Source organism: Sus scrofa, chromosome 7 (assembly GCF_000003025.6).
Source record: "Sus scrofa isolate TJ Tabasco breed Duroc chromosome 7, Sscrofa11.1, whole genome shotgun sequence".
Classification (NCBI taxonomy): domain Eukaryota; kingdom Metazoa; phylum Chordata; class Mammalia; order Artiodactyla; family Suidae; genus Sus; species Sus scrofa.
In genome coordinates, this window is record NC_010449.5 from 54782964 (window position 1) to 54802001 (window position 19038).

A 19038-nucleotide genomic window follows, 5' to 3' on the forward strand; every position below is an offset into this window, starting at 1 on the left:
GATCAAATCCACACCTTCATAGCAACCCAAGGCACTGCAGTCGGACCCTAAACCCACTGTGCCACAGCAGGAACTCCCTGGAAAAGTTTCCACTTTTACAGAGTTTGAAGAAGGGCTTGGGAGAAATCCTTACTGGTCAGCCACCCACAATAATTTGCTATGATTCCTCCTCCAGCTTTGAAATCCTATGTAAGTATCATTTATGACCATACATTATTGACTGTAAATGTTATAAAGAAGGTACTTGGGTGATGAGCATACACTGCAAAACCTAGAAATGAAAGAAAAGATATAAGAAATGCAGGAGTGCCCACGGTGGCTCGGCTATAACAAACCTGACTAGCACCCATGAGGACAAGGGTTTGATCAGTGGGTTAAGGATCTGGCATTGCCATGAACTGCGACATAGATCACAGATGCAGCTTGGATCTTGTGTTGCTGTGGCTGTGGTGTAGGCTGGCAGCTGCAGCTCTGATTGGACCCCTAGCCTGGGAACTTCCATATGCTGCAGGTGCAGCCCTAAAAGGACAAAAAAAGAGAGAGAAATGCTTATGTATATACAGTCACATATATGTGAACATGTACACAGCCACACTGGAAAACAGGAAAGAGAATTCAGTGGATCAGAGAAATTCCTAAAGGAGTGAAAGCACAGGGCACTGAATTGAACCCACAGCCAGGAAACCACCCAAAGTCCTGCCCCCAAAGGGAGATGTGTAGCATCAGGGGTGCTTCATGCCCAGGAGGCAAGAGCACAGAAGCCTTGGGATGATCACTGGGGTACTTCAGTGGGAGCAGCCAGGCCCATGGACCCTCACCGAATACCATGAGCCAGACAACAAGAACGTGGGTCTGCCTCTTGGAGGAAGGCCAGTGTAAGATCTTGGGAGGAGAATCTGTCAGCCCTTGAGCCCCAGGCCAGAGGAAGCCAGCCCTTTCCCCAGAGGGAACAGCATGACCCACACACACTCAAAAATCACCAGACACTTGTGGAAAACCAATACCATAGAAAGGAAAGAAAGCATTTATATTTGTCAAAATAGGCAGAACTTAAAAGTAGAAGTTCACTGCTGTAAAGTGCCTGAAACCAAAGACAAAGAGCCTTCACTGTGTAACTTCAGGACTTGCAGAGTGATCTCAGAAGATACCATCTGTAAACCTAAGTAAAACTGTTTGTTGAGGCCAGGGGTCTGGAGGAGAGAGTTTTGGTGGAGTGATCCCAGGGACAGAAGGAGAGGGACACCGCTGCCACCCTTGAAGGAGATCCAAGTTCCTAATCATCACTGCACACATCACAGGGCCCCTGACTGCAGGTGACCAGACCATCCCAAAATGGAGCCATTCAAGGCAGCTTTCACCCTGGAATTCCACGCGGAAAACCCTCACCTGCCTTCCGGCCACCAAGATTGTTATACTTGTCACATCTTTGACACTTATATAACTCCTCTTCATCATTTTTTTTTTTTGTATTTTTAGTGGGGGAGAGACTCTTCACCCAGCCTCCTTGCCTATTTTTACAGACCCTAAATGGCAAAGCTCTACGACAAAAGCATTGAGAACCTTGGTTAGAATCCTTGAAACTCAATCCCCGGACACAAGTCTCTGTCCCAAAGCTTCAGAGGCAGTAGGAATGTAACTGCCCTCAATTCTCGCTCAAGGGAATTCCCCTGCTTTATTATCCTCCAACTTGGGAAGAGGGCGACACCAGAGTTCACCCAAGCTTAGGGAGATTCAGGGAAAACCAGTCACCACCGGGCAGCCCTTTCTCCAGCCTTCTAGGTCCAGGACAGCCTTGGAGAGACCCAGGGGTGCTAACTACAGGTCAGATGGCACGAGACGTTCTCAGAAGGCTGTGTTTTCGGCTTGGGCCCGGGGACCAAAGAGCTGCTCGGCAACGACCTTGCCGTCGTACTTGGGCAGTGTGCCCCCAAAGTCAGAGGGCAGGATGTCCTCGTCAAACTCCTGGAAGAAGTCAGAGAGGTCTTCTCCGTGGACAAAGACCTACAGGGAAGCAGAGGAGATGGAGCTGAACAAGGGGGCTCCCTAAGGATGATGGTTGGGAGAAGAAGGACAGAAGGACAAAGGCATACAATGCCATCTCTGCCTGGTGACACCCTTTTCCACAGTCCTTGCTGTGCTGTCTGTGGGATCCACTTGGTTCAGGACCATGGCACAGAGTCTGAGGAGGGCTCAGGTGGGGTCCCCTCTGCCTCCACCCTCCTCCCTCTTATCCCCTAAGCTCTTTCTTGCTACAGCCCCATTCACCCACTCCCACACCAGATAATCACTGGGCACCTTCCCTGAGCGGCCACACACTCACCCTCTGGAGCAATTTGCTCTTTAAGAAGGGTTTGACCACGTTGTAGGTTGTGGTGAAGTACCATGGCTGGTGGATGAAGTGGATGGCTTTGAACCGAGCTGGGAAGGAATCCTGCAAAGACAGACAACACCCCACCACAAAGACTTCACAGGGTCTCACTCACGCCCCCACTTCCTCTCAGAGCCATGACACAGGACAGCGGTTGTCATTATCACACCGCTACCCTCCAAGGACCCAGCCCTGGGCCAGCAACTGGGGATCCCTGGCTTCGCTGTCGCTTCAAACTAGAAGAAGGAAGCCCCAGAGGTCACAGACCCCAGCCCTCTCCCTGCTGGTGCAGGAAACCTTGCAAGTAGGTGGAACAAAGAAATGAAACAGCTAGAAGTTCCTGTTGTGGCTGGGTGGTAGTGAGCCTAACTAGTGTCCATGGGGACACAGGTTTGATCCCTGGACTCGCTCAGTGGGTTAAGGATCCAGCGTTGCTGTGGGCTGTGATGTAGGCTGTGGACGCAGCTCAGATCCCATGTTGCTGTGGCTGTGGTGTAGGCTGGCAACTGCAGCTCCAATTCGATCCCTAGCCTGGGAACTTCCATATGCTGCAGGTGCAGCCTTAAAAAGACAAAAAAGAGGAGTTCCCGTCGTGGCGCAGTGGTTAACAAATCCGACTAGGAACCATGAGGTTGCGGGTTCGATCCCTGCCCTTGCTCAGTGGGTTAACGATCCGGCGTTGCCATGAGCTGTGGTGTAGGTCGCAGACGCGGCTCGGATCCTGCGTTGCTGTGGCTCTGGCGTAGGCCGGCGGCTACAGCTCCGATTCAACCCCTAGCCTGGGAATGTCCATATGCCGCGGGAGCGGCCCAAGAAATAGCAACAACAACAAAAAGACAAAAAAAAAAAAAAGAGAGAGAAGAAATGAAACAGTAACCTTGCTTGGTTTTTAGGTGACGAGTTTTTTCAAATCCACGTGCCTGCTGAGTGGACTGGAAACTATTATAGACCAGAGGGACGCTACTGTCATGCCTCAGTGTCTTTCAACACTGCCCATGACCCCCACCTCCCAGTCCTCCTTTCCAAGACAAAACAGGTTTTTTTTTTCCTTTTTAGGACCACACCTGCGGCATGTGGAAGTCCCCAGGCTAGGGGTCCCAGACTACACCCCAGCCACAGCAACACAGGATCTGAGCCACATCTGTGACCTACACCACAGCTCATGGCAATGCTGGATCCTTAACCCACTGAGCAAGGCCAGGGATCGAACACACATCCTCACACATACTAATTAGATTCACACTGAGCCACAACAGGAACTCCCCCAAACACATTTAAGATAAGCTCTAAGAAAGGGCTTCTGACACATTAGTATATAGGAGCGAGTTGTCTGGGGCAGCATTAGCAACATGTTTCTCAGGATAAACTCACGTTCACAGGGAGGCGAGGTGGCATGACATATGCTGACAGAGAATGGGATTCCAGGTCAGAAGAGGCAGGTTCAAGTCCCGCCGCTAGCACCTGATGGCTGTGTAACCTTGAGACGTCACTCATCTCTAAGCCTGGGTTTCCAGGTTTATACAATGAGGCAGGGAAACAGGGAGAGGTTGCTTTTGAGGAGTAAATGAATGTGAACACGTGGCAAAGTATCACTGGCCAAGAAGTGTTTGTGGGCGGGGCTGTGATTGTTATTGATCATTTTGGCATTAGGTGGTCATCTCCTCAGGTCCCTGCCAGCACCATTAAACCAGGAAACCAGACCCAGCCTCCCCACGTGTGAGAGGATCGGGTTCTGAGGCCTCACCTGGAGCATGTCCACCATCTTCCTGAGATCAGAAGCCCGGAGTCCAGCAGCTTGCTGCATGGTAAAGCCCTTGAAGTTCTCAATGATGCAAAAGCCATTAATTTGAGTTTCCTCATTCTCCAGTAGCTTCTCCAGGATGAAACAATATGCCTGTAAGATCTTGGGGACAGAGGAAACAGCATTTGCAGCAACATGGATGGAACTAGAGACTCTCATACTGAGTGAAGTAAGTCAGAAAGAGAAAGACAATTACCCTATGATAGCATTTATAACCGGAATCTGATATATGGCACAAATGAACCTTTCCACAGAAAAGAAAACCATAGACTTGGAGAACAGACTTGTGGTTGCCAAGGGGGAGAAGGAGGGAGTGGGACAGATTGGGAGCTTGGGGTTAATAGATGCAGACTATTGCCTTTGGAATGGATGAGCCATGAGATCCTGCTCTGTAGCACTGGGGACTATGTCTAGTCACTTATGATGGAGCAGGATAATGTGCAAAAATAGAATGTATACATGTATGTGTAACTGGGTCACCATGCTACACAGTAGAAAAAAAATAATGTATTGGGGAAATTTAAAAAAATTAAAAATTAAAAAAAAAACAACACACAAAAACAGTTCTCAGAGGTAATTTGTCACAGGCTTTGAGCTGGCACAGTCCACCTCTGTGAATGTATCCCAAGAAAATAATCTTCAATGTCAAATCCATGGGTAAAGGCCAGAATGGTCATCCCTGTACTCTTACAACAGTGGAACAACCTACATGCCCACCAACAAGGGACTGGGGAAATTATGGTATATTCATGCCATGGAGTATTCTGGAACAGTGATATATAAGACTAGTGTCCATTCATGGTATATCACTGTAGAGTATGATCCCATTTTATAAGAAAAAGGTGTGTGTGTGTGTGCACACGCGTATGTGTGCACATGCATGTGCAGGCATGCATGTCTGTTTCAAGGTTTCTAGAAAAAATAGGCTGGGAGGATGTCAGTGGTAGAAATCTCTGGGTGGATGGAGATCCTGTTGTGATGCAGTGGTTAATGAATCCTACTAGGAACCATGGGGTTGCAGGTTCGATCCCTGGCCTTGCTCAGTGGGTTAAGGATCCGGCGTTGCCGTGAGCTGTGGTGTAGGTTGCAGACATGGCTCAGATCCTGCATTGCTGTGGCTCTGTTGTAGGCCGGTGGCTACAGCTCCGATTAAACCCCTAGCCTGGGAATCACCATATGCTGAGGGAGCAGCCCAAGAAATGGCAAAAACACACACACACACAAAAAAAAAAAAAAAAAAAAAAAGGAAAAGAAATCTCTGGGTGGTAGAACTGTGAATGATTTTAAATTTGTATTTCATATTTTCTAAAATGAGTATATATCACTTATACAATAAGAAAAATATTTGTAAGTCTCTTCCTTAATATATATATCTATGCCTCAGTCTGAGAGTCAGTATCTTACTCAGTGGAAAATACAAAAATCATCCCTAATAAGATCAGGAACAAGATAAGGATGTCCAGTTTCCCTATCACCATTCATCTGTATGTTGGAAGTATTAGCCAATGTGATCAAGTTTGTTTGTTTGTTTGTTTGTTTTAAAAGGCCTAAGAACTAGAAAAGAAAAAGAAAAACAATTTCCTCTATTTACAGATAATATGATAGTATATTTGGAAAATCCAAGAGAGTCAACTATACAACTAACATGAATAACCAAAGAATTCACTAAAATACCAGGATACAAAATTAACATACAAAACCAATAATCTTCATTGATACAAAATAACCAATTAGAAGATGGCAAAGAGGAGTTCCCGTCGTGGCGCAGTGGTTAACGAATCCGACTAGGAACCATGAGGTTGCGGGTTCGGTCCCTGCCCTTGCTCAGTGGGTTAACGATCCGGTGTTGCCGTGAGCTGTGCTGGAGGTTGCAGATGCGGCTTGGATCCCGCGTTGCTGTGGCTCTGGCGTAGGCCAGTGGCTACAGCTCTGATTCAACCCCTAGCCTGGGAACCTCCATATGCCGCGGGAGCAGCCCAAGAAATAGCAACAACAACAACAAAAAAGACAAAAGACAAAAAAAAAAAAAAAGAGAGAGGACTCAAATCAATAAAATTAGACATGAAAAAAAAAAAAAAAAGATGGCAAAGAAAGCCCCACTTAGGGAGTACCCGTCATGGCGCAGTGGAAACGAATCCGACTAGGAACCATGAGGTTGTGGGTTCAATCCCTGGCCTCCATCAGTGGGTTAAGGATCTGGCATTGCCATGAGCTGTGGTGTAGGTTGCAGATGCGGCTGTGATTCCGTGTTGCTGTGGCTGTGGTGTAGGCTGGCAGCTGCAGCTCCAATTAGACCCCTAGCCTGGGAACTTATATATGCCACAGGTGAGGCCCTCCAAAGACAAAAAATAGAAAGCCCCACTTATAACAATAAAATAAATACTGAAGACAAATTTAATGAGAAACGTGCATACTGTTTGAAAACTTTAAAACACTCCTAAAAGCTCCAAATGTAAAAGGGAAGATATCCCTTGTTCGTGGATGTGGTACCACTGGTCATGGATGTTGCATATTCATAAACATGCAGATTCTCCCCAAGATTGTTATTTACATTCATGTTATCCCAATAAAAACTCTTAACATTTTTCCTGGAGCTAAACAAGTTAATTCTAAAGCTCATATGGGAAAGCAGAGATGCAAGAATAGCTGGAAAGCCCTGAAAAAGAGGAGCCTTAAGGACAGAACTAACCCCAACAGATATTAAACATTCTATACCATTTTTATCATTAAAACAGGGTGGTATTGGAGCATGAATATACAGATTGATGGCACAGAATAGAAAATCCAGAAATAGACCCAAGTACATATGAAAATGCAAAATATGATAAATATGGCCTCTTAAGTCATCGGGGAAAAAAAAGATGGACTTTTAAATAAATGCCATGGCGACAACGAGACAGCATTTTCTAAAATGAGTTTGTACCTTTTTTTTTTTTCTAAGGCTTGGTGGCATATGCCAAAGTTCCCCCAAGACAAACCCTAATTCCCCCTCTAGAACAGCTCTCTCAAGGGCTTGACAAGTGAAAGAAAAAAAATATATATATATACATATATATGTGTGTGTGTATATATATACACGTATATATATATACATATATATGTGTGTGTGTATATATATATACGTGTATATATATGCACACAAAGAACTCAGGCTGCTAAATAGGTTGGAACCTATGTTTTCCAGAATCTCTCCCCAGCCCACAGTCCACAAAGCCCTGTTCTGTGTCACTCTCAGCTTTCAGCATTTGCCAGGGCTGATCACAGCACATGGCCCACAGCTGTCTCTTCCACTTGGCAGGAAAGCAGGAGGCAGCCAGGTATTGGCCAGTGGGCCCTGCCTACAAAGCTGCTGGGTTTTCCAGCTGTCACAGCCCATCCTAAAACTTCTCCTCCTGCCTGGAAAGGGCTTGGTGCCATGGGCTACTGGCCATTCCCCTACAAATCTCAGCTCCTGAGGGGCCAGGAACGAAGGTCCCATAGAGGCCAGGTTTACCGAAGGGAACCCAGCCCAGGGGATGGGAGGGAGCCAGGCGACCCCCCACTGACCTCATCAAAAGTGATTTCTTCGGCATCCCAGTTCTCAATATTGAAGAGCATGACCACTCGGCCATACTTGTCCCGAGTGGAAAGGACCCCAGGGTAGCCAGCCTCAACAGTGCAGCGGATGGCCTCCAGGGACAGGCTGTCAAAGAGCTCTGGGTACTGCAGCCGGAAGTTCACATAGCCTGGCAGACGGAGAGCAGAGGAGGCCCCTTAGGGAGCCGGCCCAACATGGGGTAGCACTTGGTCCAGAGACCCAGGCTCCTGCCTAGCTCTTCCACACGCCTGTTGTGTGTAGCTGGGCAGGATACTCAACCTTTCTGTGCTCTGGGTTTCCTGTCCAAAGAACAGAAGGATAGGAGTTCCCGTCGTGGCTCAGCGGGTTAAGAACCCAACTCATATCCATGAGGACTCCCAGTTCTCAATACCAAACACCTTTATTCGTCTGATCAGTACTAATTACAGCTGTGCTGCTTCTCCTGTCTTTACCAATCTAACCACGACCAATGACATGAAAAATCATCGTTGTATTTCAACTACAAGAACCCTAATGACCAATATCCGAAAATCACACCCATTAATAAAAACCATCAACAGATTCGATCCCTGGCCTTGCTCAGTGGGTTAAGGATGCAGCTTTGCTGTGAGCTGCAGTATAGGTCACCAATGTGGCTCGGATCCCAAGTTGCTGTGGCTGTGGTATATGCCAGCAGCTGCAGCCTGATTCAGCCCCTAGCCTGGGAACTTCCATATGCTGCAGGTGTGGCCTTAAAAAAAAAATAGAAGGATAACCCGGGCCTATCTCACCAAATTGCCATGATCATCAAACGAGATTCCAACTGCCATTTGTAAACTGTAGACATGAGGTGTAATCCGAAATCTGAGGACGATTCTTCCCTGTCACTTTTCTCTTTCCCAGAGTGGGAGGCACAGGCTTTTGTCAGTTAACCCTGGGCCCAGGGTTAGCTGAGCCAGGGTGGAGAAGAGACTCCCAGATAAAATCCCAATCCCAAGCAGGACAAGCCCTGTCTTTTTTTTTTTTGTCTTTTTGTCTTTTTGCCATTTCTTGGGCCACTCCCATGGCACATGGAGGTTCCCAGGCTAGGGGTCCAATCGGAGCTGTAGCCACCAGCCTACGCCACAGCCACAGCAACGCGGGATCTGAGCCTCGTCTGCGACCTACACCACAGCTCACGGCAACGCCGGATCCTTAACCCACTGAGCAAGGCCAGGGATCGAACCCACAACCTCATGGTTCCTAGTTGGATTCGTTAACCACTGCGCCACGACAGGAACTCCAGGACAGGCCCTTTCTGATTCCAGTGGCACTTCTACTACCCAACCCTGATCCATCCCGAATCGGGTCTCTGCCTCTCCATGGTTGTCTCCACCACCAAACCCTGGAGGCACCAGGCCCAGAGGAGGTGTGTGGGGAGCATTTGCCTAGGAAATGCCACTGGCCTCTTCACTGTTCCTCCAACATCCTGGACACTCTAGCCTTTGTCCTTGCCTCTGTGCTATATGGCCTCTCCCCAGGCATCTCATTTCCGTTTTTCTTTAAAAGTCCCCTTTGCAGTGGCACCTTTCTAGCCAACTTTACCTAAAACATCTTTATCTCAATCCTTTATATCTGCCTCCTTTATTTTTCTCATTATCTCTTCTTACTACCTCTACCATTAGAACAGAAGGCCCACAAGGGTAGGCAGTCCTTGTCTGCTTTATTCTCTGTGGCATCCTTTGGCCTAAAACAGCGGTTGGCACAGCACAGCAGTGAAATAACATCTGCAAGAAAGAGGAGGTCCCTGGTGGCTCACTTCAGGAGTTCCCAGCATTGTCTCTTCTGTGGCTAGGGTCACTGCTGGGGTGCAGATTTGATCTCTGACCCCGGAACTTCGCATGCTGCTGTGGGTGTGGCAAAAAAAAAATTTTGCGGGAGTTCCCACTGGGGCTCCTCCATAACAAACCTGACTGGTATCCATGAGGATGTGGGTTCGATCCCTGGCATCACTCAGTGGGTCATGGATCCGGCACTGCCATGAGCTATAGTGTAGGTCAGAGACGAGGCTCGGATCTGGTGTTGCTGTGGCTGTGGTGTAGGCCAGCAGCAGCAGCTCCAATTTGACCAACTAGCCTGGGAACTTCCATATGCCATGCGTGTGGCCCTAAAAAGACAAAAAAAAAAAAAAATGTGGAAGGAAGGAAGAAGAATGAGAATCATTAAGTTGCAGAGACACCCCTTCTCTCCACCAGCATCAAGAACTTGATCTCCTGGGAATTCCCATCGTGACTCAGTGGTTAACGAATCCGACTAGGAACCATGAGGTTGCGGGTTCGGTCCCTGCCCTTGCTCAGTGGGTTAACGATCCGGCGTTGCCGTGAGCTGTGGTGTAGGTTGCAGACGCGGCTCGGATCCTGCGTTGCTGTGCCTCTGGCGTAGGCCGGTGGCTACAGCTCCGATTCAACCCCTAGCCTGGGAACGTCCATATGCTGAGAGTACGGCCCTAGAAAAAGACAAAAAGACAAAAAAAGAAAAAAAAAAAAAAAAAAGGAACTTGATCTCCCTAGGACATTTGTCTTCATCCAGTGGGCATGGCCAGGACAGTTTTATCCTCAGGGCTCACTGCCAGGACTGGCCCCATCTTCAGTTCCACTCTGCAGGAGGTTTGGGTACCTGCTGAGAGGCCCATACCCACCTCCCCCGAAGTGCTCCAGAGCCAAAGCCTAGGCTGGGCAGATGGGGAGAGGAGAACAGGGCTTGGAGAGGAAATGCCCCCATCTTGGACACCCAGTTTAGGTGACTCGATTCTACTCATTGAGACTGGCAGAAGCGAGTGAAGCATATCTCTAGGAACCTGGTCCTACCAGGCTCATTCATTGTATCAGAGCTGGAAGGGATCCTGAAGCTCTTTAGTTCACACACCCATTTTACAGATCAGGGTAAGGAGGCTCAGGGAGAGTAACTTGAACCGGGCAGGGAATGAGAGGGAAGTGGAGGGGTCAGTGTCCTCGGTGCCTGAACGAGGGTCAACACCATCCTCATGACCTCTTCCCCGACCCCCTCCCACCCCAGCCCCCACAACCTTCCCAGGGCCTTCCCTTCTGTGCAGTCCTCACCTCTGAGCAGCTCGTAGGCTCTCCCCACGTGGAACTTGCGCGCGCGGATGAAGCGCAGGAAGAAGGCGCTGTCCTTTCCCTGCACCCTCTCGGCCACAGCCACGGCCAGCTCCTGCCCCGAGGCTGCCTCCGCTTGCACCAGCTCCTGCAGTTCCCGCACCACCTCCTCCCTGGTCTCCTCCCTCTCATTCAGCTCGTCCTTGGCCTGGAACAGGGGTGGGGTGCAAGCCCGACGTCAGGTAGGCACCGGGGCGAGGGGCTTCTCGTGGAGCCGGGTGGGCTGAAGGGCAGAGGACGCGGCAGCCGGGGCCGTCGCTCTGCCCACAAAGGCAGCATCTGGGCAGGGAGTACCTCGGACTGCTAGTTTTATTTGGAGAAAATTAGAGGGAACTGCTCGTCCTGAGCTTGTTTGCAGGAGATAAAGATCTAAATGTTTCCAATGGTGAAAGCCTACATTGACGGGAACCCTAATTTACCACACTGCTAAGTCCTTTAGATACATTATGCTTTTAAATCTTTGCAGCAAATCATCACAGTAAGGTCGTATTCTTATTCCCATTTCTCAGGGTGAGCAGACTCAGGCTAGCAGAGGTCAAGATTTTTGATTATTTATTTATTTATTTATTTGCTTTTTAGGGCAGCACCCAGCATATGGAAGTTCCCAGGCTAAGGGTAGAGAGGGAGCTGCAGCTGCCAGCCTACACTACAGCCACAGCCATGTGGGCATGTCTGCATCCTACAAAACAGCTCGGCAACACCAGATCCTTAACCCGCTAAGCGAGGCCAGGGATTGAATGCATCTTCGTGGATACTAGTCGGGTTCATAACCTGCTAAACCATGATGGGAACTCCTGAGGCTGGACTGTTAATTGCTTCACTCTGCTGCCTCTCAGGCTCATTTTGGAGCCTTTCAAAAGCAAAGATACCAGGCAGCTGCCATCTGCCTCACATTTCTCTGCTTGGCTGAACCTGGAGAACTCCTCAGCATGCCAGGGACAGTCCTCTGGATGGCATGAGTGGGGGGAAGGCAGGTCTGGGGGAGCATTCCCTTGAGATGCCCAGAGAACAGAGATGCAAGCCAGGAGCGCAGGCCCAGCTGAACCCCAAGAGAGCTCTGCCACCCTCCACACAGCACAGTCTGATAATCTCTGAGCTGCTCAATCTTCGTTCAAAAGTATTGAAGGCGAGACCCAGAGAGGGGGAATTCCCATTGTGGCTTAGCAGTAACAAGCCCGACCAATGTCCACGAGGATGCAGATTCGTTCCCTGGTCTCACTCAGTGGGTTAGGGACCTGGTGTTGCCATGAGCTATGGTATAGGTTGCAGATGGGGCTTGGATCCCCAGTTGCTGTGGCTGTGGCATAGGCCAGCAGCTGCAGCTCCAGTTTGACCCCTAGCCTAGGAACTTCAATATGCCCCAGGTATGTCCTAAAAAGAAAAAAAGGAAAAAAGAAAATGGACCCAGAGAGGGATAGCAGTTTTCTGAACACAGCAAGTTGGAAGTTGGTCTGATATTAGAACTCAGGGAGTTCCCGTCGTGGCACAGTGGTTAACGAATCCAAATAGGAACCATGAGGTTGCGAGTTCCATCCCTGGTCTTGTGGGTTCCATCCCTGGCCTCACTTAGTGGCTTAAGGATCTGGTGTTGCCGTGAGCTGTGGTGTAGGTCACAGATTCAGCTCGGATCTAGCGTTGCTGTGGCTCCCGCATAGGCCAGCAGCTAAAGCTCTGATTCGACGCCTAGCCTTGGAGCCTCCATATGCCACGGTAGCAGACCCAGAAAAGGCAAACACACACGCGCGCGCACACACACACACACACACACAAGAACTCAGGCTTTTTCCTAGCCAGTGGGGGCAGCAGTTGGATCCCTATTCTCCAAGGCCACCTGCCAGCCAATGCTCCTCCCATGTGAGAGTAGGATGATCCTGGTCCTGGCATTGATTTCAGGGGGCCCTGTAGGTGCTGTAGACTTGAAGTAGGCAAGCCTGGACATCTAGTCAGCCCAGTTGTTTCCATAGCCTTGACCTTCAGAGATGCCCCTAGAATGAGCCAGTCCTTTAGATCCAGGATGACCCGGAGAGCGAGTGCTGGACCCTTTCTTCAGGAAAAGGGATGCTTTTAACATTCCCCTTTGGTGCCTCCCTACCCTGTCCCTCCCCTCACCCTGGGGCCACCTCACCTTCTGCAAGGTGTGGCGGGGCAGCTGGCTGCACTGGCCAAAGACAGGCCCGTGGTCTTTGGTTGTAAGCCGCTCCAGCTGGGCACGGAGCTCCTGTTCCTCTTCAGGGACCATGCGGAATGTGCCCGCCTGGGCAGAGGGAAGTCAGGAAAAGACAGGAAGAGGCCACCATCAGCCTGAGCAAGCCACTCAAATGGGTCTGATGCTTTTGCCCAAGGTCACCGTTGAGCTTTTGCCTTTTGGGTAGAGTCAGGGACCACAGAGAGGCAGACCAGATGGTGAAGGAAGAGGAGGGAGAAGGGGAAAGAGGGAGGGTGGGTGGAGGGGAGCCCCAAGGCGCAGGGGTACTCACCCCCTCTGACATGCTGCCTCTGGGAGACTCGGAGGGTTCAGATAAAGAAAGACTCCACTTCTTCTGTCCTGGCCTGTCCAGGCAGTTGCCTTCCTAGGAGAAGACATTGGGGCTGCAGTGATACAGAGAAACTGTTCCATTATTCTTTCAGAACAATGGACCTCAATTTTTTTTTTTTTTTTTTTTTTTTTTTTTTAGGACCGAACCAGCGGCATATGGAAGTTCCCAGGCTAGGGGCTGAATTGCGGCTACAGCTGCCAGCCTACACCACAGCCACAGCAACGCAGGAACCAAGCCACGTCTGCATCCTACACCACAGCTCACGGCAATGCTGGCTCTTTAACCCACTGAGCGAGGCCAGGGATCGAACCTGTAACGTCATGGTTCCTAGTCAGATTGTTTCTGCTGCGCCACAACAGGAACTCTGGGAATCTGCATTTTAAAGAGGCACTTTCAGAGGCTCTGAAAAAGGTGATTCTTGGGCTCTACTTTGGGAGGTACTCCTTTGAGAAGGAATATACACAAAAATACCCCAAACCTCAGTTCCCAAGATGAGCTGGCCCAGCCAGGGGAAGCCTAAGCTTGGCCTCTATTCTCAGTTACATGCTCCCTGCAGGATAAGGCAATCCCTCCTCCTATGTGTGGTCCTCCTTTTCCAGCCCAACAGAGCACCTCAGAAACTTCCCAGCCTAGTTAGCAGATGTCCATGTTCCCTACTCTCCGGAGGGGGATGCTAGTTACACAGTCATAACTGAGGATGTATTCGGTGCCTCGTGATGCCCTGTGTTCAATCCCTCGTCTCAGGGTCAGCATTATTATTCCCATTTTCCATAGAAGGAAACAGACCCCGGAGAATAGTGACTTTCCCAAGGTCACACAGCCAGAAATAGCCAGGGATCAGGACTCAAGCCCAAGCTGGGACTTCCTGTCAGCACCAAGAGGCAGCTTGTTGTAGCAAAAGGCAGACCTGGGTGAACATTCTGTCTTTTTCAATGGCAAGCTATGAGATTTAACCTGAATCTTGGTTTACCTCTGTAAGAGGGAGATGCAAGCTTATGAAGATCTGATTAAACAATGTATGCAGAATCAGGGCTTGGCTCCCAGAACAGATTTCATCCGTTGCCCACCTGACAACCCACGGGGTATTTTTGGAGACAGTGCTTCTGTTTGCAGAGTTTCTCCTCGCCCATCTAAATGTCCCCAGACCCTTCACCACCTGCTCTTGCCTCTGACCAGGTACCGATTGGTCAGTTCCATCACCTGTTCACTGCTGATAAGCGGCAGAGGGAGGACTTGAACCTGTGTCTGCCTAACACCAAGACTTGCTTTGACCCCGAGAGCCAAGACATCTCCAGGCAAACTCCCTAGGAGAGCTGATGTCATAGGAAACTCTTGAGGGTCAGAGAGACCCAGGTTTCAGTCAGGGTTTGTCACTTACCATACCACCTGTATGACCTTAGGCAAAGTAATGAACCTTTTTGAGCCTCAGTGTCCTCATCCGCAAATTGGGGATAATAACCATAGTGACTGAAGAGAATGGTAATGAGGAGCACAGAATTTCTGTGGGGTCCCTAGCACAGTGTTTTGCTCCAAAATATAGTTCCTTATCTCTTTCTCTTTTTTTTGGTCTTTTTGCCATTTCTTGGGCCCCTCCCACAGCATATGGAGTTTCCCAGGCTAGGGGTCTAATCGGAGCTGTAGCTGCCAGCCTATGCCAGAGCCACAGCAACGCAGGATCCGAGCCATGTATGCGACCTACACCACAGCTCACGGCAACGCCGGATCCTTAACCCACTGAGCAAGGGCAGGGACCGAACCCGCAACCTCATGGTTCCTAGTTGGATTGGTTAACCACTGCACCACGACGGGAACTGCCCTTATCTCTTTCTTAGCATCACATTGATCATTACCGCAACCTGCACAGAGATACTTAGAGATCTCAGCAAATCTCCCATTTCTTGCCTCTCCCACGCCACTGGGAGGCTGTCACCCACCCACAGGAGCCAAATCTAAGTCACCTTTCTGGCGGATAGACTTCCAAATATGCAGGCATTGATACAAGACAGACTGAAATGCTGCTGTGCTCTCACATGGGTTTTGCTGGAACAGAAATGGAGCTGCTGATAGAACACCCTGAGCAAGGAGTTCAGACAGGAGACCCTCCCCAGCCAGTTAAGCAGATCCTCAGGACAAGAGCTTAGATCTTAGAAATAGAGGGTTAAAATCAGTATAGCAACTCTTTTGAAAAATACGCTCAATCAGAGTTCCTGCTGTGGTGCAACGGGATGGGCAGCATCCTGGGAGCCCTGGGATGCAGGGTCACTCCCTGGCCTGGCACAGTGGGTTAAGGATCCTGCCATTGCCACGGCTGCAGCTTAGGTCACGACTGAAGCTCAGATCTGATTCCTGGCCTGGGAACTCTGTATGCTGTGGGGCAGCCAAAAAAAAATATGCTTAACCTATTAATTTTGATTTTTTTTTATTGCCACTCCTGCAGTATATGGAAGTTCCTGGCCAGGGATTGAATCCAAGCCACAGCTGCAGAAGTGCTAGATCCTTTAAACCACTGTACCAGGCCAGGAATCGAACCTGCACCTCCACAGCCACCCCAGCTGCTGCAGTCTGATTCTTAACCTACCATGCCACAGTGGGAACTCAATATTTAAAATATTGATTTACAAGCTATAAATATAGTGAAAAAATACCCACCCCTCAGTCCATGCCTGTTCCCTGCCATCTAGGGTTGCCAGATAAAATACAGAATGCCAATTACATGTGAATTTCAGATGAACAAACTTTTTTTTCTTTTTCTGTCTTTCTTTCGTTCTTTCTTTTTTGTTTGTTTGGCCATTCCATAGCATGCAGAAGTTCCCAAGCCAGGGATTGAACCTGTGCCACAGCATTAACCTGAGCCAAAGCAGTGACAGCACCAGATCCTTCACCTGCTGAGCCAGACAGGAATGCCAACAGAATTTTTTTGACGTGTAAGTATGTGCCGTACAATATTTGGGACATACTTATACTAAAAAGTATTTGTTGTTCATCTGAAATTCACATTGAACTGGATTGCCTAGATTTTTATTTGCTGAATCGGTCATCAGGTTGGTCTGGCTCTACCTGGAGAATAGCCAGTTGGTTTCAGTTTTTCAGGCAGCCCCCCAGCAACCCCTCACCCCGGTCCTAGGCTCCCTGGCCCAGCCGGGCCCCTGCTACTGACTTACCTGCCAAGGCAGCAGCTCCTCCTTGGGGCACCTGGTGCCCGTGTCCTCCAGGAGCCTGGAGGTTGCCTCTGCCGGGGGCGTGGTCCAGTCAGCAGGCTGGGATTAGAGTGTCACAAGGAACTTCTCACAGCCCACAGTTTCCGTTAAATCGGGCTAACAGGGAGGCCCAGATGGGGGCAAGTGACGCACTGGGGGGAGAGGGGATCAGCTTGGGCCCGGCTAGAGCCACCTCAAAGCCCTCCTTTGTGTGTGTCTGCTCTGGAGTTCCTGCTCAGCCATGTGGAAGCCGGGTGGTGGGGATGGGATCTGGGTCAGTCCTATTCTGTTCTCCCCATCCTCGCTCTCATCACAAGTGGGGGTTTGAGAAAGCACACCCCACAGTAAGACATGCACGAGACAGAGGGAAACTTTTAAGTATGATTGCAGATGGAATGGCAATGGCCTTGGCCAATCCAAGCCTGTCATCTTCTCCCCCAGTCCAGCAGGGTAGGGCCAATGAGGGGGGCTAGTTGGGAAATGCAGCTGATTAAGGACAAGACAGGCTGACCCACTTATAGGCAATGGGGATTGAGAAGAGCCTGCTTGGGAACCAGACTGCCTCTTTTGTTTTTTTTTCCTTAGGGCTGCACTTGCGGCATATGGAAGTTCCAGGCTAGGGGTCAAATCAGAGCTACAGCTGCTGGCCTACACCACAGCCACAGAAACACAGGATCCAAGCCACATCTGCGAACTACAGCACAGCTCACAGCAATGCCGGATCCTTAACCCACTGAGCGAGACCAGGGATCAAACTCTCATTCTCATGGATACTAGTCAAGTTTGTTACCGTTACTGCTGAGCCACAATGAGAACTCCTGCTCACTAATTTTTTGGGGGGGTGGGGGGTGGGCCATGCCCACAGTACATGGAAGCTCCCAGGCCAAGGATCAAACCCATGCCACAGCAGTGACCCGAGCTGCTGCAGCAACAATGCCTGACACCCAACCCACTGCACCGCAAGGGAACTCCCAGATTGCCCACTTTTAAATCCTAGCTCCAGCACCGTCTCACTGTGAGAAGGGACCTCACCACTCAGTGACTCAGTTTCCTCCTCCAAGAAGTGGGATAATTAGAGGATAGGCTCATGGCTTTAGTGAGGATGAGACGGCAACCCAGGGCTTGGCTCATGCCTCATACACAGTACGTGTAAATGCGAAGTAAATGTTGGCAGTTACTCCAAATACAGGAACAACAAGCATCTGGGTGGAGGGGACTCATATTATTCAACCCTTTTTACAGCAAGAAGCTCCTCCTGCGGCCCCTCAGCGGGTGGCTTCCCAGACTCTGTTTTGGCATTCAGAGCATGGGGCATGGTGATGCCTTCCAAATAGTAACATTCTGCAGTTCCCGGTGTGGCTCAATGAAAACCAACCTAGCTGGTATCCATGAGGCTGTGGGTTCAAGACCTGGCCTCACTCAGTGGATTAAGGATCCAGTGTTGCCATGAGCTGTGGTGTAGGTTTGCAGATGTGACTCAAATCCCACATTGCTATGTCTGTGGTGTAGGCCGGCAACTGCAGCTCCAATTGGGCCCCTGGCCTGGAAACTTCCATATGCCTGGAAACTTCCATAATCCTAAAAAGCAAAAAAATAAAAAATAAAAATGAATAAATAAACATTCTCTCTCTACGATTCCAAGGGCAGAGAGCTCCCTGTTTCCACTACTGGACAATCCTCCCTGTGTCTTGTTTGTTTATTTGTTTTTCTTTAGGGCCACACCCACAGCCTGCCAAAGTGCCTGGGCCATGAATTGAACCTGCATCACAGCAGCAACCCAAAGCTGAAGCGTGACAACACTGGATCCTTAACCTACTGAGCCACAAAGGAACTCCAGTCCTTCCTGTTTTATTTTTTATTTATTTATTTATTTTTAAAAACTTTTTAGGCCTACACCCTTGGCATATGGAGGGTGCCAGGCTAGGGGTTGAATCAGAGCTGCGGGTTCCAGTCTACACCACAGCCACAGCGACTCAGGATCTGAGCCACGTCTGTGGTCTACACCACAGCTCATGGCAATGCCAGATCCTTAACCCACTGAGCGAGGCCAGGAATTGAACCCTCATCCTCATGGATACTAGTCGGGTTTGTTACCTCTGAGCCACACACAAGGGAAACTCCAGTCCTCCCTGTTTTCACGCTCATCCCTGGTCTGAGCCCCAAGCAGTCTTCTGTCACTTTCAGTCCCTGATTTGCTTAAAAGAGGATCCCAGGGCAGGGTCAAGCTCCTATGCACAGGACATTCTCCAGCTTCCATCCCCAGAGATACTTTTTGGTTTTCCTCAGAAATAGTTTTTGTTAAATTGGGTTGTGATGGTTCGTTGTACAACTATAATATAATAAAGAAATTATATGTAATGGAGTTCCTGTCGTGGCTTATTGGTTAATGAATCCGACTAGGAACCATGAGGTTGTGGGTTCGAT

General features: G+C 49.4%; 1 protein-coding gene across 2 annotated transcripts; it reads right to left on the minus strand.

Moving 5' to 3' along the window:
* RLBP1 (retinaldehyde binding protein 1) lies at window positions 1002-17045 on the minus strand. Of its 2 annotated transcripts, XM_003356660.4 has the most exons (9): window positions 16579-17045; window positions 13728-13789; window positions 13358-13450; window positions 13006-13134; window positions 10824-11028; window positions 7716-7894; window positions 4113-4271; window positions 2321-2431; window positions 1002-2001 (listed from the first exon to the last, which is right to left on the minus strand). In XM_003356660.4, the coding sequence occupies exons 2-9, from the start codon at window positions 13737-13739 to the stop codon at window positions 1843-1845; spliced, it is 1047 nt and encodes a 348-aa protein (XP_003356708.1). In that variant the 5' UTR covers window positions 13740-13789; window positions 16579-17045; the 3' UTR covers window positions 1002-1842. The 2 variants fall into 2 exon arrangements, with proteins under 2 accessions (XP_003356708.1, XP_020954617.1); XM_021098958.1 differs by lacking the exon at window positions 13728-13789 and having other exon boundaries at window positions 16579-17043.

Coding starts and splice junctions, on each gene's coding strand:
- RLBP1 (XM_003356660.4), bottom strand. Junction 13,135..13,357: donor GAGGCAGCATGTCAGAGGGG/GTGAGTACCCCT, acceptor CCCTCTGCCCAG/GCGGGCACATTCCGCATGGT. Junction 7,895..10,823: donor AGCCTACGAGCTGCTCAGAG/GTGAGGACTGCA, acceptor TCCGTCTGCCAG/GCTATGTGAACTTCCGGCTG.